Below are 27,668 nucleotides of genomic sequence, written 5' to 3' on the forward strand. Positions count from 1 at the left end.
TTTTGAACCAGAAACAGCGGCAGATGCGCCTGACCTGGGTTACAGAGAAGCAGCACTGGACTGTTGCTCAGTGGTCCAAAGTACTTTTTTTGGATGAAAGCAAATTCTGCATGTCATTCGGAAATCAAGGTGCCAGAGTCTGGAGGAAGACTGGGGAGAAGGAAATGCCAAAATGCCAGAAGTCCAGTGTCAAGTACCCACAGTCAGTGATGGTCTGGGGTGCCGTGTCAGCTGCTGGTGTTGGTCCACTGTGTTTTATCAAGGGCAGGGTCAATGCAGCTAGCTATCAGGAGATTTTGGAGCACTTCATGCTTCCATCTGCTGAAAAGCTTTATGGAGATGAAGATTTCATTTTTCAGCACGACCTGGCACCTGCTCACAGTGCCAAAACCACTGGTAAATGGTTTACTGACCATGGTATCACTGTGCTCAATTGGTCTGCCAACTCTCCTGATCTGAACCCCATAGAGAATCTGTGGGATATTGTGAAGAGAACGTTGAGAGACTCAAGACCCAACACTCTGGATGAGCTAAAGGCCGCTATCGAAGCATCCTGGGCCTCCATAAGACCTCAGCAGTGCCACAGGCTGATTGCCTCCATGCCACGCCGCATTGAAGCAGTCATTTCTGCCAAAGGATTCCCGACCAAGTATTGAGTGCATAACTGTACATGATTATTTGAAGGTTGACGTTTTTTGTATTAAAAACACTTTTCTTTTATTGGTCGGATGAAATATGCTAATTTTGTGAGATAGGAATTTTGGGTTTTCATGAGCTGTATGCCACAATCATCCGTATTAAGACAATAAAAGACCTGAAATATTTCAGTTAGTGTGCAATGAATCTAAAATATATGAATGTTAAATTTTCATCATTACATTATAGAAAATAATGAACTTTATCACAATATGCACATTTTTTGAGAAGGACCTGTAGATAACAGAATAAAAGATTGAGAAACACCTCGGGTAAAGATTAAACAGCTCCATACCTCTGATTTCATCCATAGATGCTGTCTGATTTTGATACTGACCTCATTTGACAAAAGGAAGAATATTTCAAATTCACATTTAGAACAGGGACAATTGGATAATAAGGAACATGGATATAGCCAAGTTTGTACAGATGCATCAGAGGACTCAAATGGCAGAAATGGCATTTCCTTTTGTCCTGTAATTTAACATTAGAACTGGTGATAAAATTAGTAATAGACCCTCAGTGTAAACAGAAGAGATGTTGGGAAACGTAGAATTTTGGATGTCCGTCCATTTAGAGTTTTTGTTTGCTCTGATTCCAGTTCATTATTCACATTGAAACAATCTTTTACACCAAACTAGACCTTTCATTAGAAATGTATCAATTGTAAAGAATGCAAAGTCTGAGGCTAACGTTAAATTTATATGGGAATGGATATGAGCTGGCAGAGAAATATGTAAAACAAGCTACACAAAATAGTGAATTTGATGTCATGGTGCTGTTTAGTAAAGGATAAATTCAATTAGTAACTAAGAAAGTGAGGTGGTTTTAAACAATTCAAAGAGAAGTAGGACCAAGAAGAAATATAGGTCTGAATAGAAAGGTAAAAACGTCAGTATCCAAATTATGCTTTGGTTAGACAGGATTGAATGGTCCACGGTTTACATTAAATAGCCATATTACAGGGCGATGTAAAAAATTTTGTGAAGAAGAAACTGAAACAAGTTTTATATTTATCAGATACAATGCCTAAAGAATTAATTATAGGACGATAAAACGGAACATTCAGGATCTTTAAAAGAGAAATGCACCGCGGAGTGTTGCTTGCTTTCGTTAAGATACCTGAAAAGACTAAATTAACAAATTATATATTTTTTATAATTATTGTTTTTTACGGCAAGCTAATATTACTGTCCCCAATCCATTCGTGCTGGTGGCGGTAATGTACCAAGATATCGCTTACCAACTGGCATTAAACAAGAAGAAGAAGAAGAAGAAGACCATCACATTTTCAAGATGGCTGCTTCCATCTCAGGATTGCTGAAACCTTGGACACCGAGGTATTTCTAATTTTTTGCACTTCAGAAGGTTATTTTATTTTGTTAATATAAACCAAATTAATGCTGGTTCCCCTGCTAACAAAGCAGTCCGCCAGGATCTGGAACGGTTTTCGTTATTAATGCGCTAATTACGCAATTAACAACCCTTCAGAGGAAGTTTCTATGCGATTATTAACCTTCTTAAAGTACAAATCCTGTAGGTTTAGTTTATGGAAAAACATGCAGCTCAGCTGATGCTTCACAGTCTTTGATTTTTTTTGTCTGCTAGCATAAACAACAGCAGCGGCCAAGTTAATTTCTTTTAAACCGATAACTTTAATCGTGTACTCGTTATAATATACACTCACCGGCCACTTTATTAGGTACACTTTGCTAGGACCGGGTTGGACCCCCTTTTGCCTTCAGAGCTGTCTTAATCCTTCGTGGCATAGATTCAACAAGGTACTGGAAACATTCCTCAGAGAGTTTGATCCATATTGACATGGATGCTGCAGATTTGTCGGCTGCACATCCATGATGCAAATCTCCCAAAGGTGCTCTGTTGGATTGAGATCTGGTGACTGTGGAGACCATTTGAGTCCAGTGAACTCATTGTCATGTTCAAGAAACCAGTCTGAGATGATTTGTGCTTTATGACATGGCACATTATCCTGCTGGAAGTAACCATCAGAAGATGGCTACACTGTGGTCATAAAGGGATGGACATGGTCAACAACAATACTCGGGTAGACTGTGGCTTTGACATGATGCTCAGTTGGTACTAAGGGGCCCAAAGTGTGCCTAGAAAATAAAAATTACACCACCACCACCAGCCTGAACGGTTGATAACGGATGGTTCCATGCTTTCATGTTGCTGACGCCAACTTCTGATCCTACCATCCGAATGTCGCAGCATAAATCGAGACTCATCAGACCAGGCAACGTTTTTCCAATCTTCTACTGTCCAATTTTGGTGAGCCTGTGTGAGTTGTAGCGTCAGTTTCCTGTTCTTAGATGACAGGAGTGGCACCCGTTGTGGTCTTCTGCTGCTGTAGCCCATCCGCCTCAAGGTTCGACGTGTTGTGCATTCAGAGATGCTCTTCTGCACACCTTGGTTGTAACGAGTGGTTATTTGAGTTACTGTTGCCTTTCTATCAGCTCGAACCAGTCTGGCCATTCTCCCCTGACCTCTAGCATCAACAAGGCATTTGCGCCCACAGAACTGATGCTCACTGGATATTTTCTCTTTTTCAGACCATTCTCTGTAAACCCTAGAGATGGTAGTGTGTGAAAATCCCAGTAGATCAGCAGTTTTTGAAATACTCAGACCAGCCCATCTGGCACCAACAACCATGCCACGTTCAAAGTCACTTAAATCACCTTTCTTCCCCATTCTGATGTTTGGTTTGAACTGCAGCAGATCGTCTTCACCATGTCTACATACCTAAATGCATTGAGTTTCTGCCATGTGATTGGCTGATAAGACATTTGCGTTAACAAGCAGTTGGACAGGTGTACCTAATAAAGTGGCCGGTTAGTGTAGAGCATGTTTTCTGTCAGACTAGTTCAGCGAAAACCTGCTGCTTTTTGGTCATATGTTTGTTCTTTTTGACATTGATAGAAATTGTTTCTTTAAAACATTTTAGTCTATTTTAAATCATTTCAACATTTTTCAGCTCTGTACACATAATGATGGCTCATGTAACATAAATAAATATCGTGTTAATGAAAGTATCCTGATTTAGTTGTTTTTATGGTCAATTCTGGCCCTGGATTACAGCACCGTGCAAAATATCCTGGAAATTTGTCCTATTTTTCATGTAACAACCACAAATTTCAGTGTATTTTCTGTGAAGCAGTGCAGATTTGTACAGTGGAAGGACAATGATACATGATTTTAATTTTTGAACTAATACAAATGGAATGGTTCGGTGAATATTTATGTTTTGCCCCCCTGAATCAATACTTTGTGGAACCACATTTCACTGCACTTACAGTAGCAGGTCTGTTGGGGTATACCTTTACTTTGCACATCTAAAAACTGGAATTTTCTGCCTATTCTTCTTCGCGAAATAGCTCAAGCTCAAGCTCAGTCGGAATGGATGAAGAGCATCTGTTCCAAGTCTTTCCACAGATTTTCTGTGCTCTGAGTCAGAAATTTCATGTCTCACTTGATTGTTTTAATTTAAACAAAGGACTTTTACGGCTTGGTACAGAGCGGTTCAGTTCATTCTTTATTCAACAAATAATCTTAAAAACATCACTTTAAATTGTACAAAGTAATAAAAAGGAAAAATCCAAAATGTTTGCTACATTTTTATGGGTCTTTTCTTTCAGAAAGGGGAACAAAAACCCACTATTACCCAATGCGTAAAAATACATGTATTAAGCCAAAACGACAGTACATGTTTTTTTTAGTTGCATCCTTATTGTAAACATTTAAGCAGACCCTTAACTGTGCTTACTTGTCTTCTTTATCGGCAGAGTGCTCTTGGTGAGATGGAGCAGATACAACCCTTACTATCTGGAGCCAGAGGTCAGGAAGGAGGCCTACAGCCGACCAGAGAGCGAGCTGAGTCCTGAGGAGAAAGAGGAGCGCGAGCTGAAAACGCTCCGGCCCATCAAAGCCGCTCCCAATGCAGTGACGAGCTCCGCTTTTGACGACCCGGTCCTCAGGTGATTTACAACCTAAGGAAAAAAAAAACAACCAATATGTGTAGACTTCTTGTCAACCAATCCGTTTTCTTTTCGCTTCTCAGTAAATTCACCAACATGATGATGAAAGACGGAAACAAGGTTTTGGCAAGAGAGATTATGATGCAGGTAATTTAAGGAAAAGAGAACTCAGATCTTTTCAAACAGTCGTTTGCAGTAATTAACAACAATTCTTGTTTCTTAGACGCTGGAAAATATAAAGAAGAAGCAGGTGGAGAAATACCACAAAGCTGCAGATGGGACGAAGGAGGAGATTGAATGTAATCCCTACGCCATTTTTCACCAGGCCTTGGAGAACTGTAAGCCTGTTGTTGGGCTGGCCAGCATACAGAAAGGTGGAAAATACTACCAGGTCAGTAAGGAGGCAAAATAAATAAAATTATATAAGGGTTTCTTTGTAATATGGAAAGAAATGGAATTTGACTTTGAAAACTGAAAATTACAGTAGAGAAAATGTATTTGTTTTTTAGATGTATTCTATATTAAACTGTCCTAATGTTTACTTGTCCTTCCTCACTTCCTTTTCTTTCATGGGTCCTCTATTTGTTTCTTGTGCCCTGTTTACCTTCCTTGTGTCTTTCCATACCCATCCTTACCTCTGCCTTTGTGTCCTCCCTTCTTTCCTACCCTCCTTATGTCGTACATTCCTCCCTTACATCCTTGTGTCCTGCCTCCCTACCTTTCTTCCTTTTTTGTGGCTTTCCTTATTTTAAACTTAATTCACTATAGCATTAAAATTTTCATATGAACATGAAGGACATAGAACTCTGGGAAGTTAAGTCTGAAAAAGTTGGGACGTTTTATTAGAAAAATATGTGGGAACTCTGTGAGGAGGTCAGAGGTCAGAAAAAAAAAATCTTTAAGTAGCTCTTTGACACAAAACATCTGCAGAGATTCTGCATCTCTTGTTCTTGATGTTTAATCTTAACATAAATGTTAATCTCAATCCCAACCAGGTGCCCATCCCGCTTACGGACAACCGCCGGCGCTTCTTTGCAATGAAGTGGATGATCACAGAGTGCAGGGAAAACAAACACAGACGCACGCACATGTACGAAAAACTCTCCCAGGAGCTGCTCGCCGCTTTTGAAAAGGAGGGAAACGTCATCAAGAAGAAGCACGAGCTGCACAAGATGGCTGAAGCCAACAGAGCCTACGCTCACTACCGCTGGTGGTAGAAGGAAAGCTGTGCAGGACTGAACGTGCAATTATTGATGACAAACTGCTGTTGTAAATAGTGAATATTTCTCATGAGACCAGAAATTGACTTACTGATGGTGTTTTGTATAAAAGAAACAGTGTTGTGTATCATTAACCTCTGCTGCTTGTCTTTAATTTTCATTTAATTTCATTTGTTTGTAAGGCCCCTAAAACAGCAGACTAGGCAACCAAACTACTACTTCACACTACCTACATAAAAGGAAAAACAAACAGGAATAACAATAAAACAATAAGAAAACTGGAATAATGTGCCACTAAACTACTGGATATTAAAAGCCTTTCTGAATAAGAAGGTTGTAAGGTGGGGTTTAAGAAAGCCCAGATCAGAGATAGAGGGTAGGTCCAGAGGGAGCTGGTGCCAGAGTCTAGAAGCCGATACTGAGAATGTCCAGTCACCCCAGTGTACATACTTAGTCATTGAAACATTTAATAAGAACTGCGATGAAGACAACAGGGAACCAGCACACACACACAATGATTGGCAAATCATTTAAAGCTATGAAAATAGTAAAAGATTTATTATAAAATAGACGGAAAGCCAGTGTAAAGAAAACAAAACCAGAATTGTGCTCATGTCTGGTGGTTCTGTAAAAAGCTGGGCAGCCACATTCTAGACTAGTTGGCACCAACATAAACAGCATCACAGTAGTCCCTAAACTGATAAAAGCATGTTCGTCCTCAAGACCAGATTGGTTTAAAAAGGCTTTAGCTAAAAGGCGTAAATGTTAAAAGCTCAACTTGATCGCTGAATCAATTTGCTTGTTAAACTTAAAATCACTCCCAGATGTTTTACATTGCTGAATTTAAAATTCAGAGCACTTGCGTCAGTGGCATTACTACCACATAAAATGTTCTGTGTTTTGTTCATTTAAAAATAAGAAATTTTGGGTCAACCACTGTTACAGAAATTGACTCAAGAAGGTGGTGTTGTGGGTTAGTTTCACTTGGTTTTAAGGACGGATAGATCTGGATGTCATCTGCGTAACAATGAAAGGACAAATGGTGTTGCATATTAAGCAGTAAATACATTATTAAATAAATAAATATACCATTAAATTATGAAATGCACAATTAAAACAATTGTATTCCATTAAGCATTTAATTATACTGCTTAATTGATGAAATCAAATAAATATTTTTTTTAAATGTATTCATTCAAAAATTTTTAGGGGGGTCACCAGTCTGTGGCACAGTTATTTTTGGGGTCACAGACAGAAATGTTTGGGAACTCCTGATATAGAGCGAGAAGAAGAGGGGGCAAGGATGGAGCCCTGTGGCACCCCACATGACAGAGGAGCACTGGATGAAGCCAAATCTTTAATGATAACTGTGAAAGTTCTGCCAGTAAGATAAGATGTAAACCACTTGAGAGCTGAGCTACGTATAATGACAATGACAAGAGGATAGAGTGATCCCCAATGTCAAAACATGCTATGAGGTCCAGCAGCATCAGAACCAGACACTTTTCATCGACAGACATAGCAATGTTGTTGTGCACTACTGGCTCAATTGAAAAATTATGGGGAAATGATCCGAGAGAGCAGTCTCAAAGAGGTTTTGCAGCGAGAGATAGACAGTCCATGTGTGATAACAAGATCCAGGGTGAGCCCAAGGTGATGAGCTGGTCTGTCTACTAACTGTGCCAGATTAAAAGATGCCAAAAGCCTCGAGAACTCAGCAGCCTTAATGACAACAAATACGACTGAATTGAGAAAACAGATTTATTAAAACAAATGCATTTAATATGTGTCCCAAAAGTAGAAAACCAGAACAGAGAAATGTAAAAGTATTGCCACTTTGTAGTAAAATATCAAACTGCTGCCATAGATGGGTTTAAATGATTTTCACTCAGTTGTTAAGATTCAGGCTGGCTTACTATCAAACGAACAAGGAGTCACTTAAGGTTAATACAGCGTGTTATATTCCTGAACCCATTTAAGTTCCTTTAACCACTTTCAGAAACATGCCGGTTCAGAACTTTCAATCAAACTCTTCTTGTTTTTCATATTAAAATAAATCTAAATTGGTCAAAGTCTTTACATCCTGCTTGATACTTAACCGGGTCAAACGTCACAGAGGTAGGCTTAACGGTGCTGAAAGGGTTTAGTAATTTAACAAGGAAAAATGAGCTTATTCAGTTTTAAAGCAATGTTCTGCTGGTAAAACGTCCTGACACTCTGATCAAAGATGCATTATCAGCCAGATGATTTCCAAAGACCCGAAGGTGAACCTTAAACTATTTGTTCTATCAACACGCCTCAAAACTGCATTTTAAATTGATTCACTTTTTATTGAACATACTAACATCTGATAAAGGTTACATGCATGTGCTTTGATACCAAATTGAGTTTTAATCTTTTCATTTTCTGTTCCAATTGTGCAGCACCTTTTTCTTTCAAGGCCAATATTTCTGGCAATAAACTCCCGAATATAAACAAATTGATGAGTTTTTAGGTGTTACAGTTCTTAGCAAGAAAGTAGAAATCAGCAGGTCAGACCTCAGAGAAAACATCGGTACTGGCCTGTAAAAGCCTGATTGGTGCATCTCTGATTTAAAAGGGATTTTACCTTTACAGCCCACAAGTGCCGACTTTCCACAGCTTAGGTTCTGACAGCAAGACATGAGATATTTGGTTTTTTTGGACCTCCCTGACTTGTCAGAACCCTTGGGTCTTGTTAGGAAGATGTACAAAAAATACATACTGAATCGTGCTCAGGGTATGTTGGCACTACTTCTTCAACACAAAATCTTTTCTTTACTTAAAAAAATTCCAAACTGTAATTCGATATTGTGGTTTTTCAACTGAAGCCGTGAAAAGCAGGAGCAAGAAATAAAAATCAGATTCCTGAATAAAGACGGTGCTTCAAGTGACACAACCAGCCTCTTAAACAGCAACAAGAACCCTGCTTCTTAACAGCAACTAAAATCTATTTTTTCTTTTACATTTCACACAGGAAATGTCTTTAGTTCTCTGCAAAGAATTCAATACGTTACAACAACAACAATAATAACAATATAGAAGTAAAGCAATGACTAAATCTGACTGGAATGTCTCTTTTCAACTAAAACAATTTGGTGAACTTAAGAGAAAATGTTCCTACAAAACAGGAATACAAAAAGGGTTTAAAAATGTTCAGCTTCTCGATTTTCAAACTGTAAAAGAAACTTATTTACGCCAAAGTGTGCATGAATGTGGCAAAAATCTTAAATACAATCTTTGACAATTGCACATTCCACATCCATCACATTTAGGCCTTGATCAAACGCAAGAAACTATGCAGCAAAAATTAAAGTCTTTACCGCCGTTTCCTGCCATGAAGCTGCTGGTATTATAATCAGTGGTGACTAAAGCTAAGTGTCCAAGGTGCGTGAAGTTCTCTGTCGGCTCAGCGCCCCTCTCTCAGTCGGCGATTTCACTGTAGTAATACTTGTGGGCGGTGCTGCTGAGCATCCAGCCGCCGGCCCTGAACTCCAGGATCTCCAGGAGCAGAAGTCGAGCCATGAAGGTCAGGCCCTCCTCTAGGAGAAAGCCGTCCCTCAGCAGGAAGAACAGCTCGTCCATCCGCTGGCTGCTCACCTCCTCCAACTGCTCTCCTATGCGATGCAGCTGCAGCACCAAGCATTCCACCTGCAGAGGAAAGAAGGAATGATTAAAAAAAAAAATCAAAGGAATAAAACGAGACATCTGGACTGCACAGAGCACAGTCTAGAACTCAAATTTTGTAAATGAATATGTGGATAAGCATCTCTGGTAAGTATAGTGGAGGATCTGTGGTGCTGTGGGCCTATTTCTACTCCACAAACCAAATGAACTTTGCTAGAGAGCATCATGAGTTCTTTGAATAACCAGGGGTTTTAAGTATAAATCTGTTAGCCTCTGCTAGTAAACTAAAAACAAGTCATCAATTGGTCTTTCTGTAGGGTAATGATCCTAAAGTTATGGCCAAATCAACACAGACACAAGATTGACCTGCGACCATGGCCATCGCAAGCAGTGATGGTAGTTTACATATCTACTGAACATTTTGGTTGGCGGTGTGGGCCGATATTACAGCTTAAGAAATAAGAAATATCCCCATTTAAAAAACGAGGAACTAAGTCTTCCTCATCAACAAAAACAAAAAGTGAAAACTGATAAGCTACTTCTCTATAACCGAGATGCATTCATTTAAGACACATGAAGGTAACCGAACCTCTTCCTCGTTCAGCAGAGCATCTGGTTCGGCCAGCCTCATCAGACATTCATACACAGGCAGAACCAGGGCCACCATCGACATGTTGTTCACCTGATACACAGACACACAGATGTCAAAATATAGACCTTGATTAAAATCCACAAGGTAATGTGAGAGCAAAATGTAACTATCTTCTAGAGAAATCACAGTGAAACAGCATAAACCGTGCGTGGCTCATACTTTGATGTAGTCAAAGACGTTGCAGATGAACGTGACGTAGCCAACCCACTCCTGCAGTGAGCGTTTCCTCATCTGCTCGCGCTCCTTGAACTCCTGCTGCAGGCGGTTCAGCAGGTGACTCCTAAACACGGTTCCATTGTTTTGCTTGGCCTCAGCCTAGAAAAGGAAATCAAGGGAGGACATATACCGCCTTGATAAAGTATTTGCACCCCTTGAGTTTGTACAGATTGTTACATTACAACCATATGCTTTTATGTATTTTATTAAGAGTTGCTTTGATAGAGCAACATATTGGTGCATTATTCTGAAGTGGAATCAAAATCATGAAGTATTTTTACACTTTTTACAAACAGTATTCAAAATAGTGATGCTTAAATATTCATTGAGCTTTGTGAGTCAATTCTTTTGCATACATCTCTGCATCCCATCATTAACTCTAACCAACAAACTAAGAAGAACCTGAGCTAAAGCATGAGTTTTTATGTGGAAAATCAGACACAAAGAAGGTAACCCACATATTCATCAATATAATCTGAAAATGTATTGTTTCAAAGCAAATTTTTATTTCTCTATTTTTATCCAAACTTAGGCAAGAAAAAAACAATCATAAATCAAATTCCCAAACTTTTTCATACTTTTCAAGACTGTGGAGGGAACCCTGACAACCAACCCGCTCAACAGAATTTCCCATCCCAGTGTTGGATCTCTGCAGCTCCTCCACAGTCAGCTGCTTCTCTAACTAATGTTCTCCCTGCCAATCTGTCAGTTCAGGTGGACAGGCATGTCTTGAATTGCGCCTGTACTCCTTCCATTTCCTATAAGGAACCGAACAGCACAATGGGAGGTGGGATATTGTTGTATAAGCTCCTCCACCACTTTCTCCAACAAGTTTTATTAAGGGGTTTCAGAGTAAAGAGTCCTAAATACAAGGCCTTCACTTCGTAATTATATTCCGCTTTATGTCGATCTGACGCAGGATCCCAAAACGAAGTACTAAAATTTGTGGTTATAAAGTGACCAAATATGTGTACAAAGCTGAGTGCCATCAGTGCCATCTTACCTGCACAATTGTGTAGCAAATACGGGCAGCCTCCTTGCTGAACAATGGGTCCTTTAAAGACTGGTCCACAATGATGTTGGATACCTTCTCCAGGTCCAGAGAACTTGGATCTGAAAAAAAGAAGAGGGCTTTTAAAAATATGTCTGCACAAGTCAAGTGTGATTTACAACAATTTTCAATAGAGGCAGGCAAATCTAATTATTTGAAAATCGCAGTAAAATAAATTGCTGACCTTTCAAGGCTGTTTTTAGCAGTTTCTGTGTATCCACGTCAAATGACTGGATCCTATAGTCCTCGCTGGAGTTTTCCATTATAGATGGTAAGGTACAAAATCACCAGGGAGCTTTCACTCTGTAAAGATCGGACAGGGTTAACGCAACAGGTCTTTTTCAAAGAACAGATAACCCGGGATAACAAAACACCAAATCCTGTGGAGTCATCAAACCGGCTGCTCCACTCAGCTCATTCAATGCGGGATAGAAAGGCTTTAGGCGATTTCTGGTCAGCTGAAACTTGCCAGCATACATCTGGGCAGGACATGTGCAAATAGTATTTAGTTTTTAAAAGCTAGTCAAAAAAAGTTGGCAAAAAACGTTATTTGAGTGGAAACATCTAGAGTTATATTTCGGCGCGCATTATTTTTCCCCATGATAAATCGACAGTTCTCAAATAAAATTATAATGCCTGTTTTCTAACTGATAAAAATCTTTGCTGGCCATAGTTTGTGCTTCGGATGAGATGCGCCTTGCTAAAGAATGGCAATCAGGTTTCAATCTAAACAAAACCTTAACAACGCATTCAAACGCATAAACCTGAACTATGTCGAGCTGTTAGTACCCTTACGCAGCCTGAATTGGCTTTAAATTGTCAAGTCTGAGAGAAAATGTACCTATTTAACGCATCTGGGCTGATCATACCACTTGAGTCAAAAGCAGACTTACATCGACTCGGTTCTCGCTCTCAGAAGATCAACTACTACCGTCAAGATGAGTGTCTTCTTCCCATAGGAGTTTTTCTTCTTCTTCTTCTTGAGTGTATTGGCGGTTGGCAAAAAAAATGACCGTTACCAACTGTTATGGAGATGGTTTATAACGGTGTAATTTCTTTAATATGCGTATGCATGTAATTAAATTCTATGAGTTAATTTTGTTTTATTAAATCGAACAATATTTTGTACATGTTTGCTCCCTAAATTCCTATGCAATGTTTCTCATGGAGGCTTTTACGGCTTTCTTATCCGGTAGAAACAATACGTAAGCCCGGCGCCATGTTGTGAGTGACAAGTTCGCTTCAGGAAACAGGGTGAAGGAGCACCAAAGTTACCGTTCAATTTATTTGGTGAATACTTTTTATATGCCATATTATATGCTCATTGTTTCATTATTGTTATTGATAGCTATAAAATAATATCCAATTACTTTGAAACTTACAAAGACAGCCCTTAAAAGATTAAGCCAAATATGAAAATAAATAAATAAAACGGAAACATAATCTAAAATTGATTTAAAAAACAAAAACAAATAAACAACATTAAATATTTTCTCATTCTGAAAAAAATTATATTTTATTTCTTTGTATTTAAAACATTTTTGTATTGTTTTTAAAGACCATTGCTCTGGAAAACGTGATTTAGTTATTATTATTGATAATAATAATAATAATAAGCACTCTTATTTTATTGGTACAGAACATTTTGTCTTAATAAAAAAAAAGGCCACTCACAATATGGTGGCGACACAGACAGACGATCCGTTCTCATGAGTCTACTTTTCCATGGAGTCAAATTTTCCTTGCAATCTACTGTTCCATATTTCTTCAAAATAAGAAACGTAACAAACCCTGGATGTTGTTATTTATTTTTTTTTATATCTGTTTCAACAGAAAACCCTTAAAATGTACTAAAATGTATACACGGTAGTTTGGTTCAGTATGAGCCAAACATTAATGTCTATGGAGCCAAAGATGATCTTGTCGCGACATTTTAGCTTTGAAAGACAGCGCATGCGCTGTTTTACAGAACGGAAGTGTTAAAGAGTAGTTAAAGGTTAGCCGAATACAACTGTTGTCTCTTGTGTTGACTGTGAATTTGTTGTGCTGGGCGTCTGCTGTTACATTGATGAGGGATTTTGATTATAAGGTAAAATCTGTCTACGTTTCTTATTGAAGGAACCTGAACAGCTGCACTGTTGTTAGCCTAGCTTAGCTCGACCCAGGTTTCCCCTCCCTGTCCTCCACATGGTGTCATTGTTGATTTATATTTAGTACAATTTTACATCATGTTTTACATCATATACGAAAAAACAAAAACACGCGCCGTGTTATTTCAAACTAAGTTGTGCTCAAATTAAATAGTTTTGATTTTCCTCTCCTGAGTGTTAATAAAAGTGCAGTCGAGACATGGTGGGATATGACCCCAGGGCTCAGACTGCAGCACCTACCCCAGAAGAGGCAGCCCTTTCTGGATCAGCTGCTGGGATGGTCACCAGAGCCCTCATCAGCCCATTTGATGTAATTAAAATCAGATTTCAGGTAATTGTTTAACTTCCTGATTGTGTAATATGACTGCTGCATCCATGGTGACAGAGGAGTGTTAAAAAACAGTCCATTCCATTTTTGACTGAGCACTGTCATCATGGTGGTTCATTTCTTTTTCCTTTTATAGTGGAAGGATGTGATGGATCTGAAATATGTGCATTCTTATCATCACCTAATTTGGTTTAAGAAGATGTAACCATGTAGTTTACATCACAAATACTTAGAGGAAACCCTTTTTCCCCTCAGCTGCAGATAGAGCGGGTGTCTTCACAAAGACCCGAAGGAAAATATTGGGGAATATTTCAGGCATCTCGAAGGATTTACTCAGAGGAGGGTCTCTCTGCTTTCTGGAAGGGTCACATTCCAGCACAGCTTCTCTCCATCTGCTACGGGGCCGTCCAGGTACACATTTGGAATGGGAAACTGCATGTTAGGACATCAATAAAAACATTTTCATTTCAAAATCCTCAAACTGGTTGTGCGTTTGTGATTTGCAGTTTGTCAGTTTTGAGTTTCTGACCGAGGTGGTTCACAAGTCGACGCCATATGACAGTCGGACATCGGGAGTTCATTTTTTCTGTGGCGGCTTGGCAGCCTGCTCTGCTACGGTGGCCTGCCAGCCTCTGGACACATTGAGGACACGCTTTGCAGCTCAGGGAGAACCCAAGGTAGAAAATTACTCTTCTTTATGCTGTAGCTGTCAGCTAATATTATTATTTATTCTTCAGAATATCTTTATTATTTAGGTAATAGTTAAATAATACATGTTAGTTATGGCTAAAATTAGGTTTACTCCCTTTCACTTCAAATAATTTAGTCATCATATTAAAATAAATAAACATGTGGTCCTCAGCACATATTTTCATGGTATCAGATGAACACCATATTTCTCTGCGTCACTGTAAATTTAACAAAAACTAAGTAGTTTGGTTAAAAAAGACAACTTATAACACTAGTATGCTCTTTGCTGTGCTGGGTATCAGAATATCATTTTATTTGCCAGCTTCTACCCAGATTTACCACTCAGTTGCATGATCTCACACATAGCATTTCATAGTGGAGTTCATTATTGACTGCAAGGTGCTCAGGTCTTGAGGCTACAGAAGAAGCCCTACTTTACTCCTCCACTAACGTACTTGACAGTTGTTCCCAGGTGTTCCCAGATGTTTGTGGGGTTATGTTTGGGTTTTGTTGATTGTTGCAGTATGTGTTGAAATTAAGCATGGGCCTATTACCGGCATAAAACCATATCAAGGGTTTAAAAGCGACAGTTTCAAAACCGCTACAATGTTCTGCTATACTGTTGCTGTTTAAAAAGTCTTGTTAATAAAATGCCAGAGATGATGCAGGAGTGACCACCGTTTCGCCTGCTGCATGGAGGTACGCAGTGCCTCTCCCCCCACCAGTTGCTGCTTAACAGTGTCCCAATGTCTGGAAACAGCTGTCAGGTGTGGCAGTGTAAGGGTACTGATATGGGACTTTTCTCTAGTTACAAGACTTGGGCACCTGGCAGTCAACAATGACTACAGTGAAATGTGACTGATAGATATAGTTTGGTCAGAAGCACGGTGAACCCCAGCATGGCAGACTATTATAGTTCTACAAGCAATCTGATTAAAGGGCTATGCTCACTCATATTATGTTTTCTTTTAATAAATCGTTGTATTTCTGGTCATTTTACAGTGATGCAGAATACAGCTCTTTCTCAAAAAATTAGCATATTGTGATAAAGTTCATTATTTTCCATAATGTCATGATGAAAATTTAACATCCATATATTTTAGATTCATTGCACACTAACTGAAATATTTCAGGTCTTTTATTGTCTTAATACGGATGATTTTGGCATACAGCTCATGAAAACCCAAAATTCCTATCTCACAAAATTAGCATATCATTAAAAGGGTCTCTAAACGAGCTATGAACCTAATCATCTGAATCAACGAGTTAACTCTAAACACCTGCAAAAGATTCCTGAGGCCTTTAAAACTCCCAGCCTGGTTCATCACTCAAAACCCCAATCATGGGTAAGACTGCCGACCTGACTGCTGTCCAGAAGGCCACTATAGACACCCTCAAGCAAGAGGGTAAGACACAGAAAGAAATTTCTGAACGAATAGGCTGTTCCCAGAGTGCTGTATCAAGGCACCTCAGTGGGAAGTCTGTGGGAAGGAAAAAGTGTGGCAGAAAACGCTGCACAACGAGAAGAGGTGACAGGACCCTGAGGAAGATTGTGGAGAAGGACCGATTCCAGACCTTGAGGGACCTGCAGAAGCAGTGGACTGAGTCTGGAGTAGAAACATCCAGAGCCACCGTGCACAGGCGTGTGCAGGAAATGGGCTACAGGTGCCGCATTCCCCAGACCTGGGCTACAGAGAAGCAGCACTGGACTGTTGCTCAGTGGTCCAAAGTACTTTTTTCGGATGAAAGCAAATTCTGCATGTCATTCGGAAATCAAGGTGCCAGAGTCTGGAGGAAGACTGGGGAGAAGGAAATGCCAAAATGCCAGAAGTCCAGTGTCAAGTACCCACAGTCAGTGATGGTGTGGGGTGCCGTGTCAGCTGCTGGTGTTGGTCCACTGTGTTTTATCAAGGGCAGGGTCAATGCAGCTAGCTATCAGGAGATTTTGGAGCACTTCATGCTTCCATCTGCTGAAAAGCTTTATGGAGAATAAGATTTCATTTTTCAGCACGACCTGGCACCTGCTCACATTTCCAAAACCACTGGTAAATGGTTTACTGACCATGGTATCACTGTGCTCAATTGGCCTGCCAACTCTCCTGACCTGAACCCCATAGAGAATCTGTGGGATATTGTGAAGAGAACGTTGAGAGACTCAAGACCCAACACTCTGGATAAGCTAAAGGCCGCTATCGAAGCATCCTGGGCCTCCATAAGACCTCAGCAGTGCCACAGGCTGATTGCCTCCATGCCACGCCGCATTGAAGCAGTCATTTCTGCAAAAGGATTCCCGACCAAGTATTGAGTGCATAACTGTACATGATTATTTGAAGGTTGACGTTTTTTTGTATTAAAAACACTTTTCTTTTATTGGTCGGATGAAATATGCTAATTTTGTGAGATAGGAATTTTGGGTTTTCATGAGCTGTATGCCACAATCATCCGTATTAAGACAATAAAAGACCTGAAATATTTCAGTTAGTGTGCAATGAATCTAAAATATATGAATGTTAAATTTTCATCATTACATTATAGAAAATAATGAACTTTATCACAATATGCTAATTTTTTGAGAAGGACCTGTATATGTTAAATGTTCAGTTAAATAAGCTGGCTGGAAAAGGCTCCTCTACTTTTTCGTTGACATACAAGAAAGACAAATTTCCTATTTTACTTACCATGCCCAGATTACTATCTGGGAGTAGATGTATCCATTGATAAGACAGGAAACATGATAGGCAGTAAAATTGCAGTTTGACTGAAGGTTTTATCCATAAATGCGTATGCATCAGTTAACTTATCCTTTGCTGTTTAGTCTGTGCTCATTTCAACCAATTTTGGTCATAAATGTAGTAAATTCGAACTAAATGATGCATTGGTACCCTATGATTTTAAACCCGATTCCTGTATTCTCAGGTGTACAGCAACTTGCGGTATGCTGTGTCTACGATGTGGCGCTTCGAGGGACCAATGACGTTTTACCGCGGCCTGTCTCCAACCCTGGTGGCAGTGTTTCCTTATGCTGGACTGCAGTTCTTCTTCTATAATGTCTTTAAACAGCTGTCAGGTCCTTCATCTACATCCAGAGATTCAGGAGGTCAGTGAAGAGCCCACAGGGTTTGTTGGGCTTTAGTTGGCATTCCTGGTATGAGAGAAACTGCTAAGATTCGGGATCAGTTAAAGTACGCTGACCAAAAAGGCTTACAGTCAGTTAATTCCAATGTTAAACATTTCAGCCCATTATAAAAAATAATTGGTTAAATTATTTGGGTTAATATCTCAAGTCGTTGAGCAACAATTTATACTAGACATATTTCAGTATGACCACTGGAGAAAAGCACCAGTGACCCTGTATAGACAATGGATGGATGGACATTTCAGTATGTCAAAATTTATTTAATAACACAATCTAACATTCAGAAACAGTGTGCACAAAAATAAGTACATTTCTACTGCTTTCTTAGAAATTTTGATTTTTTTTATGTAATCAGGTGAGAGCACCTCAGTGAAAGTAGATCTTTTGGATGTTTGCTTGTTTTACCACTAACTTAAAACATCTTAGAAAATATAAGGGTAGACAAGGCCAAGGTAGGGATGTCTGGGTATAATACAAGGTGCTACATTTCTCTGAAACCAAACATATTAATACCATAAATACTGTATGTCATACCAACTGTGAAGCATGGTAGTGAAGGGCAAGCGCTTTAAATTGTTTTGTAACTGTTAGACCTGGAAAGCTCCAGTCATTTAGTTGATGTTCCCCTCTGTATACTAAGGTACTGTAGTAGTAAATGTATGACTATCTTGTCTGCAAAGTGCTGTGTTTAAACATATTATTGGAAAGTTAAGTTGAAGGAAGAAGTGTGGTGCAAAAACAAAGCTTGTTAAAGGTGTAGACTGTGGCTGGAGTCAGTGATGCACGATCCACCTCAAAGACATATTCAGGATGTGGGCTACAACTATCATATTCCTTGTGTTAAACCACATCTGAACCAGAAACAGAAGCATCTTACCTGAGCTAAGGAGAAAAAGTACTCGGATGTTGCCTAGTGCTCTGTAGTCCTCATTTCAGATAAATAAATTTTAGATTTTTATTTAGAAATCAAGGTACCAGAGACTGGAGATGTCATGGGGATGCACCAAATCTAAGTTGCTTGACCTCCAGTTAGGAGTTTCCACAGTCAGTGATGATGTGGGGAGCCATGTTATCTGCCGGTGTTGGTCCACTGTATTTTAACAAGTCCAAAGTCAGCCCAGCCGTCTACCAGGAACATTTACGGCACTTCATGCTTCCCTTTGCCTTCGAGCTTTATGGAGATGCTGGTTTAATTTTCCAGCAGGACTTGGCACCTGTTCACACTGCCAAAAATACCAATACCTGGTTCAGTGACCATGGTATGATTGTGCTTCATTGGGCAGCAGATTCACCAGACAAGAAGCCCGTAGAGAATCTTATTAGGTCAACTGCATTGTCGAGAGGAAGGTGAGATACCAGACCCAACACTGGAGATGAAATCTAAATTAATTAGCATTTAGGTTTTTTTTTTTTTTTTTTTTTTTTCAGGTAAAATTGACATTCTGAATCTTTTTCCCTTATGAGTTCTTAGATTTAGCATCAAATTTACATTGACAGGATTTATTATTAAATTCTGTTTATCCTTTCATGTGATAATTTCAGAGCAGACACTATAATCCTTAAAGAAACCAATGTCAGACTCAGCTAAGCCACGTGAAATATAGCTTCATATCTTCACGCATATATGGAGATGATTTTCGTGTGTCCATTTTTTTTTTTTCTTTTTAAAGGAAACGTGAGAAGCCTGATATGCGGCAGTGGAGCTGGAATGATCAGTAAAACCCTCACATACCCCTTTGATTTGTTCAAAAAGAGGCTGCAGGTGGGGGGCTTTGAGAAAGCCCGAGCTCGCTTTGGAAAGGTGAGCTCCTCTGCTGCACCTTTCGTCCTGTTGAAGCAATAAACCATGACCTCATGTGTTTCTGCTCTTGCCGTACAGGTGCAGACGTACAGAGGCCTGACAGACTGCGCGGTTCAAATAGCCAAAGAGGAAGGGATCCGAGGCTTCTTTAAAGGCCTCTCTCCGAGCCTTTTGAAGGCTGCTCTGTCCACGGGCTTCACTTTTTTCTGGTACGAGTTCTTCCTCAACGTTATGCGGAACATTAAGGAGGAACGGAGAACAGATGACCTTGGGGAAGACCATAAGGGGAGATGATGAATAAAAAAACAAAGCAAATGAGGCATTCACACGCCTTTATATATGCCTAATGCCTAATTGCACTAACCTGACTGGGTTTATTTGGGTGTTTATATATGTTAAAGTGGAAAAATAACATATACAGATCATATGTTGGTGTATCATTTACTCTTATTTTGAAAGTTTTATATATTTTTTCATTAATTTAATTTAGGTTTAGATCACCCAGGAAACCATTTCAGTCTCGGAGTTTAAGTATCATGCTTGAACCTTTCGACTCGTATGAGCCCCAACAATGACATGTTCGTTTTCGTTATTAATCAGATTCTATAGATAATCTACTGTCACCCGATGGTGTTCAAAAAGGGTTCTATTTTCAACATTTTGCAATTATAAAAATTTTCAAACCACACAAGAGATAATGGAGAATAGCCACATCCTCTTTAGGTCCACCGGGTTCACTAAAGCAAGTAGGTCATGAAGGCTCTGGTGTCACTATGATCACTTTTCCTGAAGATTCAGTTAGTGACCAAAAATTAAGCAGCAAGTTGGATACTCAGGAGAAATTCTTGAACTTGGACGTCATTTGTCACACATGCAGACCAGCAATGGCCGCTAGCTTGTCTAGAAGGGGCATCAGAAGGCATTGCAAGTCAAAAAATGTTATATGCAGTGTTGGGCCGTCATAACAGTGAGCACAGTTCAGCAGACCCACTTAATGCCTGCTAGATACATCGGTGTGCAGCTTTAACCCTTGATTGAGTTTGTTAGGGGTCACATTTTGAGTATACATGAGGCCAGGTAGTCTTCCTATGCTATTACCTGCCATCTCAGACGTCCCACATACCAAGCAATTGCACAGTGTTGCCTTATCCAAACCCAAAATATGACCCCTGCCAGATCCTATCAAAGCTGATTATGTGGGGCACGGCCAAATCTTGGCCACTGCGACCTGCCATCCCCCTCTCTTCACCTCTTTTCCTGTCTGCCTACTTGCAAAGAACAAAAAGACAACAAAAAAAGGCAACTAGGGTGAAAAACAATTCTTAAAAAAAAAAAGCTGATAATGTGTCTAAAATGCCTTTTTCTGTCTGGTAACGTTCACTTGCTGTTTTGTGTGACTCAGTTGATATGGGTTGATGCCACCACTTATCCACTCTGATGCCCATTTTGGCTTTTCATACCCAATAACATACTGTGTGTTTGAACTCAATAAAATAGTTGAGCACCATCCTAAGCGTGTAATCAGCATCAGATTCTGCTTAACAACATCCAGTGCTGGTCACATTTACTGAAGCTTCTGGTAAAGATACATGGAAAATAAAATAAATTACGTTCTTATTGCTGTAGCTTTGACAACTCCTCTTTGCACAATCTCTCCAAATTGTCAAAAGTCTTGGATCCTCCATTATGCTCTCTCCTCTCTTAGGTCATCCCACAACCTTTTATAGGATTTAGGTGTGAGGATTTAGATGGACGATTTTTCGTCTGGGGATCAGTAAATGTTGATTTGGTTATGTGTTGGGCACAGAATTTGAATTGAAAATATTGTTGCACTTCAAATATGCCCAAAGCATCACAGATCCGCTGACATACTGGTCCTTCTCAAAATATTAGCATATTGTGATAAAGTTCATTATTTTCCATAATGTCATGATGAAAATTTAACATTCATATATTTGTGATGAATTTGTTTCAGAGGATGAACTTCACAATGAAACTTGGCACATTTTGTATTCAGTTTACCTGCTGTTACCTTTATATTTTCTTGAAGTGTCGTCTGATGTTTGTCCTAGAGTTTCACATGGATTATGTGCAAACACATCCATTAAAACACTTAATATTTATTTTGATATAAACTATATTTAGAGGGCAAAACCAAATGAAACCTTGACATTTATAACTCATTTAAATATTTGCGTTTGTCTTGACTTAAGCTTACTGTCCAGCTGCTTTGTAAATGCTTGTGTTTCATGTATTTTCCCATTCCTGTGACTCAGGTCTTCATTTCTTTGCAAATAAAATGTTCAACCACACTGTGTAAAACTGTTATTTCTTTATCCTACAAAATATATACGTCCTAATGCAAAAATGAAAAACAAAATGCAGAAATAATGCAATTTATATAACAGTTTTAATAGAGAATTGGATAAATGGGGTTTCATCTTTTTAGTTTCACTTTCTACCCGATACAGTGCCTTCTTAAAGTATTCATACCCCTGTAGCTGTAGATTTTCGGGTAAGTCAATCAGCTTTGCATGTCTAGAGACAACATATTTGCCCATTCTTCTTTGCAAAACAGCTGCATCTCAATCTGATTGGCAGAAGAACCTCTGTAAACATCAGTTTTATTGTCAGCTGTATTTATGAGATTAAATTACACACAGGTGTTCTCTCTTTACCAATATCTGTCTTTTCAAAGTATCTGGGCTTTATTTAGGGGTATCAGAGTAATTGGGTAATACAATGCATGCTATGCTTTCCAGATGTGTGCATACATATACAATATGAACAATAGGTGTATAAATATCTTTGCTAGACATTGTAATCTGTAAGTCAGCTTGGAGGTATTTACTCATTAATAAAGACTCCTTACAGTTAAAACTACTAGTTTTGGATATAATTTAATTTGATTTACTGCATACAAAACTTATTTTTACTTGAAAATGAACAGAATGCATATAGCAGCTAAATAACATCACATTAGCACTTAATAAAACCTTGGTTAAAACACACCCAGTATGACAAATCAATCCATTGACAAATATTTTAAAGACAGCTCAATGTCAAATTATGGCACCAGGAGAAAATAATATGGCAGAGGTAAGTCACTATAAATGCACACCAACAAAACAGTCTGTCAAACTACACAACAGAAGACATGGCAGCTTTGTCACAGGTTAAAATCTTTTTTAAGTGCTGACATTGTTTTGAGTAATTCATGTTCATACAGTATATACAAGATTACTCGATCACTTAACTGTCACATTGTTCAACAAAATCGGTCAAAACCTTTTCCACTGCATAAACACAAACACTGAATAAAAGGCTCCAGGTTACAAAAGTCAGAGATGTGAGAATGTGAAACAGCAAAAATCAAATTCTGTACATGTTAAGTTTATATGTACTGACTGAAACTCTAAATATCTTATCAAGACCCTGCAAACTGGGACAGGTGTTCTTCTAAATCTAAGATGTGAATGGAGACTCTGCAGCTGCTTTTCTGTGTTCTTGTTGGAACAAACTTTGCTTTTACACTTCACAGGACCGAGGTTTTTGGAGGGGGCGAACTGTCTACCTGTAAAGACTTTCTGAGAGCTGTGACACTGGCAATTCTACTGAGGGGGCAGTGATGTCCAGATCTGTGAAAAGCCTCCGTCGCTTAAACTGGCCATGGGGAGTGGGGGCTTTGTTGGATGTGCAAAGCAGGCATCCTCTACTGATCCACAGGTTGAGGTCAAGGCCCTACTCTCATTCGGGCTGTGGACTGGAGTTCCAGGAGAAAAAACTTGGCAGCTTGAAGAGTGAATCCCTGCGGCCAGGATCAGGCAGGGTCAAGGTCTCCGGAGCGGACTTTTTTCTGGGCCGCTCTTTGGGCACAGACAGAAAGTCTGGAGCTTCAGTGGAGAGGGGAGTGGACGGGGCACTGTTGGGGCCGCTGCGGGTGCTGGACGGCAGTGGGGTCTCTGAGATAGAGATGGCTGGGGGGAAGGTGCCAATTTTTAAATTGGTAGCTTCCTGAGTGGCACGTTCATACTCCCTCACCTCCTCCATGGTCATATCTGATGGAACAGAGAAATGAACACAAACTGTGATTGGAATAAAAAACTGCAATTCCATCTAAGAGGCAAAGCAAGTTTTTTTTTGTGTAGACATAAACACAACACATACACAAGGCAATTCAAAGATTTTTGTAGAAACTATGTTTAAAACTTTTTCAACAGTCAGCAGTCTGAGCCTTTTTAATCTGCACTCTGCCAACACTCTGGCATTGACATATTAATTCAATAGAAAAGATAGCTGGTGTCAAGTTAACAAAGAATATATGAAACTTTTTAAGTACATGACTCATTACATAGCTAAAAAGAAAAGTCAGCTGAAATGCGAAAGACCTTAAGAAAACAGTTTTTGCTGATTTTGGAGCAGTGGTGTACTGCAAAACCAGCACAAATAAGACCCCTGTGAAACATGAAGATGTTGATTTTTCCCATTAAAATCCCTTTTTCTTCTGGGACTTTTTGGCAACAATAATAAAAAAAAAAAACGGTTCGAGTAAAAATTTGCAAAATTTTATAAAAAAAAAAAATTGCTTTCATCCTAAACTTTTATCTTCTTATTTAAAGAGGATTTCTACAATAAAGGCAAGAACACATTAAAGTAAATACCTTCAAATATTTTTTTCAAACATTTCATTTGGTTGCAGAAGAGCAAGAAATGGAATGAGAAGCCCTTTTATTACAGAAAGAGCACAAAATAACATCACATGTACAAGAAAATGGTTGGACCATGGCCTCACTGCCCTTCAAACCTGAACTGTACTAAAAAAATCTTGATAAGGTGCATTTGTAATACACAGGTCAAGGACTTCACAGAGCTATGAGTATAAAAATCCTTCAAACAAGACCTGAAACACTGTTGGCTGATTTGTGAGTTATAAACTCCAGCCTCTATTTTGTTTCAAGGAATTTCAAGGAAACACGTTCTCTTTAATAATAGTTTAAAATCTTTCAAAGATCGGGTAATAGTTGTTTTATGGGACAAAAACTTTGATCAGAAGAGCCAAAATCTTTGCAAGGCACAGAAGAGTCACAATTTAATGTTATGCTTACCATTGTCTTACTGGGATGTCAGGAGCACATTGGCTGAAGGGCAAACTAATTAGGTAGTCACAATAGTTCACATTAGCTCTTAAGTTTCTATTCTAATTCATTTTCAAAACTTTTTACATTTTTTCATGATGCAGCAGCAAACCTTAGTGTTTTCAAGAAAGATTGTAAATGATAGCCCAACAAAAACAGCTCAAGAGGTCAATGGTAACTCTGGAGGAGCTCCAGAGATTCGAAGCTCAGGTAGGAGAATCTGTTGAAACAACAGCTATTAGTTCTGCAATCTACAAATCTGGTCCTTATTGAAAAATGGAAAAAGAAAGAAAGCGACCTTAAGAAGTCACATTAGCAGTTCGCAACAAGGCTGTAGGGACAGAGCAAACATGTTGAAGAAGGTTCCCCTGATCAGACGAGTCCAAAATCGAACCTTTGTTCGATTTTGGACATGCAAAACATTGAGTGTGAAGCGAAAGCCATCCCCATGTTGAAACTTGGTGCTGTTATAACAGTTTTATTCAGCAGGGACAGAGCCGGTCACAAGATGTATAGAGCTAAATACAGGGAAACCCTGGATAAAAACCTAGTTAGAGGCTTCAAAAGATTTTGGCATCGGTTCATCACAATGACCCTAAATATACAACCAGAGAAACGATCAAATTATTTAGATCAGAAGCATATTTGTGTGAATATCGGAAAACACCTAAAAACAGACGCTGACAGATGCTTAACATCTAATCTGATTGAACTCGAGCTGTTATGCAAAGGAGAATTAGCAATTTGTTCATTTGTTTTTTGCAAAATAGCTGTGCAAAAACATTCCAAAGAGTATGAATACTTTTGCAAAACATTTGCATTTTCATCATTTTGTTCTTATCAAATTAACACTATTAGTTTTATTTTTAAAAAAACATTCAAAACTTGGCCTCATTATGTATTTCAAAATGGTTGACCTGAAGACAAAAACTAACCAGAACTTTCTTATTCCTGTTGCTGCCTTCAGTAAAAGACTTACCAACCCATTCATCCACCCACGCAAAGGCCTGCCTGTGTCCTAGAAGCAGGACATCTCGTATCACCTGTGGACAGTTAGAATACAAAAAGGTGAAATCACAGCGGACGGTGCGAAGGATGCAGTTCAAGGTGAGAGGATGTAAATCATATTAACTTAAACCTGAAGGTGAAACTCTGAAAACATGTTTTTGTCGCTAGTGATTCTACTTGTCCACAGAAACAGTTGATTAACATGAGTCACACTGACTGTGTGTACGTATGTGTGTGTCAAAGTGAGCCTCAGGCAAGAAGCAAAACGGGATAGTTTGACCTAAGGATAAATGCTTCTGGGAAATAAGGGATATTAGGCTTAAATGTTGCTGGCAGGACTAACAGTAAGAGGTGACCAGGGCAGACATTGAAAAGGGTGATTAGAAAACAGCAGATTTTGTTCAGTTCTGCGATTATATGTTCCCAGAGTAAAAAAAAAACCCGAAAGCCTCAGGCACTGAGATAGCGATCTGCAGGGACCAAAATGTTTGACAATATATAAAAAGATTAAGTGAGGGTGCAAAAAAAAACTAAATCCATTGCAGGGGTTTTGTCATACTGACCTTATGCACAAACTGTTCCACACGTGTTTGCAGTCCCCACACTTCAAACTTAACTGTAACCAGTTTGTACGAGCACATGATGGGGTCCTGGGTGCTGATCCATCCTTCCTGCAGACTCCCTCTGTCGGTCTTCTTTGACTTAAAATGTCGAAGGTCCTGCAAAGGATGAGGCAGCTGATCAGGAGACATTTAACACTCCTCCAGTAAATTTTACATCGCTCAAAAGATCCAAATTAGTATGCCATGTTGTTTTTTGCTTTGTTATTTCTATCCCACAAACAGTCAGAATAATCCACCCTTTCCTGCCTACAGGACAGGAACACCTGCATTCAATTCAGGACTCGTATAGAAAACAGCCAAGCCGCACAGACAGAGTCCTTCATCACAAACTTTACGCACATTAATCACTCCTCCCTGTGGACTAATTATGTTGTGGTGCTCATTTGTCTTGCGGGTCATGTGCTTGACGGAGATGTGCGAGTGGGAGACAAAACGTTTTGTCCCTGGAGGAACCACCGTAGAAGAGGAGGTGGATGGAGCCTGCTGCCTTTGTTGGTGGATGAAATGTGTCATCAGATTTACTGAAGAAGGACTGAAGAATATTAAGGAAAAAATAGCAAATACCATTAATGGTTAGACGGTATTAAACTTTAATTTAAATACGTTCTTCTGAATAATGGTGCTTCAACTATTCCAATGTAAATAGCTTTTTATAAAAGAATGTGTTGAAGACCACAAATGACACAGAAGCAACCCTCGGTTTTAAATTGCAACCATTTTTGGACTTTTCATATAAAAATGCAGTATACTATTTTGCCAAAACACATGCAGTCATGTTCAAAAGATTAGAATAGGACAGAAAATGCTTGACAAAGCACTTTTGAGAAACAAAAAATCTCTAAGGCTTTAGTCATTGAGAGAAAATAAGTACATTTTACTTAATGTTATTCAAAGTACTGAACAGCCGGCAATAAAGAAGTATAATATTGTGTATTGTGAGATTGAAATACAGGTCCTTCTCAAAATATTAGCATATTGTGATAAAGTTCATTATTTTCCATAATGTAATGATACAAATTTAACATTCATATATTTTAGATTAATTGCACACTAACTGAAATATTTCAGGTCTTTTATTGTCTTAATACGGATGATTTTGGCATACAGCTCATGAAAACCCAACATTCCTATCTCACAAAATTAGCATATCATTAAAAGGGTCTCTAAACGAGCTATGAACCTAATCATCTGAATCAACGAGTTAACTCTAAACACCTGCAAAAGATTCCTGAGGCCTTTAAAACTCCCAGCCTGGTTCATCACTCAAAACCCCAATCATGGGTAAGACTGCCGACCTGACTGCTGTCCAGAAGGCCACTATT

The 27,668-nt window shown here is 39.0% G+C and overlaps 4 protein-coding genes across 8 annotated transcripts in view; 2 read left to right on the plus strand and 2 right to left on the minus strand.

Annotated features, from left to right (window-relative positions):
* Window positions 1-1,887: 1,887 nt before the first annotated feature.
* LOC124863226 (28S ribosomal protein S7, mitochondrial-like) lies at window positions 1,888-6,045 on the plus strand. The gene is made up of 5 exons (XM_047357524.1): window positions 1,888-2,036; window positions 4,500-4,691; window positions 4,775-4,838; window positions 4,915-5,082; window positions 5,687-6,045. Exons 1-5 carry the CDS (start codon window positions 1,993-1,995, stop codon window positions 5,906-5,908), a joined length of 690 nt encoding a protein of 229 aa, XP_047213480.1. The 5' UTR covers window positions 1,888-1,992; the 3' UTR covers window positions 5,909-6,045.
* Window positions 6,046-7,658: 1,613 nt separating this feature from the next.
* Window positions 7,659-12,668, minus strand: LOC124862349 (MIF4G domain-containing protein B-like). 2 transcript variants are annotated; one of them, XM_047356212.1, is made up of 6 exons: window positions 12,317-12,668; window positions 11,660-11,778; window positions 11,428-11,537; window positions 10,368-10,523; window positions 10,146-10,238; window positions 7,659-9,580 (listed from the first exon to the last, which is right to left on the minus strand). In XM_047356212.1, the coding sequence occupies exons 2-6, from the start codon at window positions 11,736-11,738 to the stop codon at window positions 9,353-9,355; spliced, it is 666 nt and encodes a 221-aa protein (XP_047212168.1). In that variant the 5' UTR covers window positions 11,739-11,778; window positions 12,317-12,668; the 3' UTR covers window positions 7,659-9,352. The 2 variants fall into 2 exon arrangements, with proteins under 2 accessions (XP_047212168.1, XP_047212166.1); XM_047356210.1 differs by having other exon boundaries at window positions 12,369-12,665.
* Window positions 12,669-13,417: 749 nt separating this feature from the next.
* On the plus strand, window positions 13,418-21,892 carry LOC124862643 (mitochondrial thiamine pyrophosphate carrier-like). Of its 3 annotated transcripts, none has more exons than XM_047356689.1 (7): window positions 13,418-13,564; window positions 13,801-13,956; window positions 14,209-14,364; window positions 14,460-14,630; window positions 17,560-17,740; window positions 19,450-19,580; window positions 19,659-21,892. In XM_047356689.1, exons 2-7 carry the CDS (start codon window positions 13,825-13,827, stop codon window positions 19,872-19,874), a joined length of 987 nt encoding a protein of 328 aa, XP_047212645.1. In that variant the 5' UTR covers window positions 13,418-13,564; window positions 13,801-13,824; the 3' UTR covers window positions 19,875-21,892. The 3 variants fall into 3 exon arrangements, with proteins under 3 accessions (XP_047212645.1, XP_047212646.1, XP_047212647.1); XM_047356691.1 differs by having other exon boundaries at window positions 13,441-13,471; XM_047356690.1 differs by having other exon boundaries at window positions 13,436-13,956.
* A 373-nt stretch (window positions 21,893-22,265) lies between these two features.
* Window positions 22,266-27,668, minus strand: part of LOC124862642 (cytoplasmic phosphatidylinositol transfer protein 1-like) — a 90,945-nt gene continuing 85,542 nt past the window's right edge. For both annotated transcript variants that reach the window (XM_047356687.1, XM_047356688.1), the window contains exons 7-9: window positions 26,287-26,442; window positions 25,695-25,758; window positions 22,266-23,638 (exon numbers count right to left, since the gene is read on the minus strand). In XM_047356687.1, coding sequence (XP_047212643.1) covers window positions 23,328-23,638; window positions 25,695-25,758; window positions 26,287-26,442 — 531 coding nt within the window. In that variant the 3' untranslated portion in view covers window positions 22,266-23,327. The remainder of the gene's footprint in view (window positions 23,639-25,694; window positions 25,759-26,286; window positions 26,443-27,668) is intronic.

Source organism: Girardinichthys multiradiatus, chromosome X (genome assembly GCF_021462225.1).
Source record: "Girardinichthys multiradiatus isolate DD_20200921_A chromosome X, DD_fGirMul_XY1, whole genome shotgun sequence".
In the NCBI taxonomy this organism is placed as follows: domain Eukaryota; kingdom Metazoa; phylum Chordata; class Actinopteri; order Cyprinodontiformes; family Goodeidae; genus Girardinichthys; species Girardinichthys multiradiatus.